Source organism: Anser cygnoides, chromosome 29 (genome assembly GCF_040182565.1).
Source record: "Anser cygnoides isolate HZ-2024a breed goose chromosome 29, Taihu_goose_T2T_genome, whole genome shotgun sequence".
In the NCBI taxonomy this organism is placed as follows: Eukaryota; Metazoa; Chordata; class Aves; order Anseriformes; family Anatidae; genus Anser; species Anser cygnoides.
Window position 1 is genome coordinate 1,355,918 of NC_089901.1, and position 3,332 is coordinate 1,359,249.

Below are 3,332 nucleotides of genomic sequence, written 5' to 3' on the forward strand. Positions count from 1 at the left end.
TCAGGTCAATGCACAGAGTAAGGGAGAGTCATACATATTGTGCTGTAGTGGTAGAAGGCAAAAGGCATTGCATTGTGCCTCAGACTAATCAAGGAGACCTAATCCAGTTCATCCACAAGATACAGTGAGTGGGCAGCAGCTGTGCAGAGGTGAGGTGAGGCCAGGAAGCACATGTCAAGAGTGCTCCTGCCAGCAGAGACAAGACCAGGGCCGAGGGCAAGGGGAGAGGCACGCCCAGGGCAGGGGTCTGCAAGGGCCATGCTGAGCTCCCTGCCCCTGCAGCAGCTGCACTGGCCCTCAAGAGATGTGCTGGCCAGCACGCACTGGGAGGTCCTGGCGTGCATCAGAGAGCAGCAAGGAGGGTGCTGGAGAGGGCCGGGGTGAGGCAGGTGGCAGAGCCTCATGCAAGGGCTGGCTGGAGTGTGTCTACATGCACAAAGGGCAGGCAAGTTCTGCACTAAGTGCAGGTTGTGGGATTTCAAAAAAGGTTGTCCTGAATCACAATAGACTCTTGTGTTTCCTTTGCGTGCTCTTTCCTCACAATCCCTCTGGGCACTGAAGAGCCCTTCTTAGCCCATGGGCTCCTCACATTCACTTTGTTCTTTAGATTACATTTTCAACGGTCATTCACTAGATGAGGAACCACTCACTGAAAAGCCTGACTCTCACACTGTCCCCAGAGTTCCCCTGACACCTCCTGTCAGCTCCTGATTCCTCTCTAGGATGCCATTTGCCATCAACCCCAGGACCAGTGGAACACTCCCAGGCAGAAAAACCAAAGTAAGTTACTGTTTGCTGGGCCATGTGTGCAAAAAAGAAGACAGCTCCCAGCCCAGCCCCTTGTCCTCTGCTGATCACCCTGGGACACTAATCCATGGTGAAGTACAGAAAAGTAAAAGACCTGTTCATGCAACAGCCCCTTGGTTGTATTCCTGACACCAGTTTTGGAAGAGGTGTGCAGAGACATGGCAGAGATGCCACTGTAGAGACAACAGGACTGTCACCAAGGTACACGAGATCTGAGAGCTAACACAAATACGAGTGCACAAGGGGAGAGCGTGGATATGAGCAGAGAGCAGCACAGAAAAGACCAGGTCCTGCTGCTGGCCATGGCCATGGCTCCAGGGAAACAGCAGCCCTGACCTGAAGGGAGCAGAGAGGCAGAGCCCTGCGGGCAGTGAGGGGCAGCCCCGAGGGCCACTGGGGCTGCTCCTCCATGTGGCAGCTGGGCTCTTGGCCCTGAGCCCCTCCCGTGTGCTGGGGCTGCTCCCCCAGCTGCAGAGGAGATGGGAAGAGATGGCAGCTGAGACCAGTGAATTTCTGATGGCTTTTTTATTGTCTTTTTCAATACAGGAAGCCTAGTTCTGTAGGTAGATTAGGTGACTTTGTGAAAGTAAATAAAATGATTAACATACAGGACACCACAAATAGAATGAAATCAAAATCACAGGTTTTAGGAAAGGAAGAAGAAGAAGAAGAAGAAGAAGAAGAAGAAGAAGAAGAAGAAGAAGAAGAAGAAGAAGAAGAAGAAGAAGAAGAAGAAGAAGAAGAAGAAGAAGAAGAAGAAGAAGAAGAAGAAGAAGAAGAAGAAGAAGAAGAAGAAGAAGAAGAAGAAGAAGAAGAAGAAGAAGAAGAAGAAGAAGAAGAAGAAGAAGAAGAAGAAGAAGAAGAAGAAGAAGAAGAAGAAGAAGAAGAAGAAGAAGAAGAAGAAGAAGAAGAAGAAGAAGAAGAAGAAGAAGAAGAAGAAAGAAGAAGAAGAAGAAGAAGAAAGAAGAAGAAGAAGAAGAAGAAGAAGAAGAAGAAGAAGAAGAAGAAGAAGAAGAAGAAGAAGAAGAAGAAGAAGAATTAAAATCTATTTTATTAAGAGTCTTTTCAGATAAACTGTGTATCACGTTAGTGTTAAAGGCACATTATGGATGCTGAAGAAGCAGGTGTCCAAAGAGTTTCCACAAGGCATCCTTAAGCTCCTTGTTTCTCATGCTGTAGATGAGGGGGTTCACTGTTGGAGGCAACACCGAGTATAAAAATGACACCATCAAGTCCAGGGAAAGGGAGGAGATGGAGGGGGGCTTCAGGTAGGCAACCATGGCAGTGCTGACAGTCAGAGAGATGACAGCCAGGTGAGGGAGGCACATGGAAAAAGCTTTGTGCTGGCCCTGCTCAGAGGGCATCCTCAGCACAGCCCTGAAGATCTGCACATAAGAAAATGCAATGAAAACAAAACACGCAAATGCTAAACAGAGACTAACTATAAGAAGAAAAACCACCCTTAGGTAGGCATGTGAGCAAGAGAGCTTGAGGATGTGGGGGATTTCACAGAAGAACTGGTCCACAGCATTGCCTTGGCAGAGGGGCACTGAAAATGTATTGGCCGTGTGCAGGACAGCATTGAGAAAGCCACTGCCCCAGGCAGCTGCTGCCATCTTGACACAAGCTCTGCTGCTCAGGAGGCTCCCGTAGTGCAGGGGTTTGCAGATGGCAACGTAGCGGTCGTAGGCCATGACGGTGAGAAGGCAATACTCTGCTCCAACCAAGAAGACTAAAAAGAGGACTTGGGCAGCACACCCTTGATAGGAAATGGCCCTTGTGTCCCAGAGGGAATTGGCCATGGCTTTGGGCAGAGTGGTGGAGATGGAGCCCAGGTCGAGGAGAGCGAGGTTGAGGAGGAAGAAGTACATGGGGGTGTGGAGACGGTGGTCACAGGCTACGGCGGTGAGGATGATGCCATTGCCCAGGAGGGCAGCCAGGTAGATGCCCAGGAAGAGCCCGAAGTGCAAGAGCTGCAGCTCCCGTGTGTCTGCAAATGCCAGCAGGAGGAACTCGCTCACAGAGCTGCTGTTGGGCATTTGCTGACTTTGGACACAGTTGTCTGTTGAAGAGGAGAAGGCAGAACAAAGTAAGAACAAACTTCTCCAAGGAAAACCTATTGCAAGACTTAGAGCACCTACCAGCCTGAGAATCTCTCTTTGCAGGAGGACCTTTCTGCAGCTCTCTTGCTTAAGCTGTGGCTGCTGCTGGCTGAGAGTGGCACTGGGAGCAGTGGCTGCTGTGGGCTCCAGAGGAGTCTTTCCTGCTGTGCAGCAGTCAGGAAGCAGGAACTTGGGGGAAACTCAAGTTCAGTCCACTTGTCAGGTCAATGAGCTTTGCAGTGTTGTTTCAAAACACTCATCTGAATGCAGAGTTGCACAGGCCACTGCCCACCAGTCCTTTTCTAAGCTGCCCTGTATCTCCCGTCTTTGAGCTGCAGGACCATCCCATTCAGGTGTTTTCCTGAGGAGAAACTGGAGACAGCTGAGAGCAGAGAAGCCCCAGTCCAAGTGCAGCTGGACAGA

At 50.2% G+C, this 3,332-nt stretch overlaps 1 protein-coding gene across 1 annotated transcript; it reads right to left on the bottom strand.

Moving 5' to 3' along the window:
* Window positions 1–1,910: 1,910 nt before the first annotated feature.
* Window positions 1,911–2,846, bottom strand: LOC136787377 (olfactory receptor 14A16-like). The gene has a single exon (XM_066984556.1). It carries the CDS (start codon window positions 2,844–2,846, stop codon window positions 1,911–1,913), a length of 936 nt encoding a protein of 311 aa, XP_066840657.1.
* Between the last annotated feature and the right edge of the window lie 486 nt (window positions 2,847–3,332).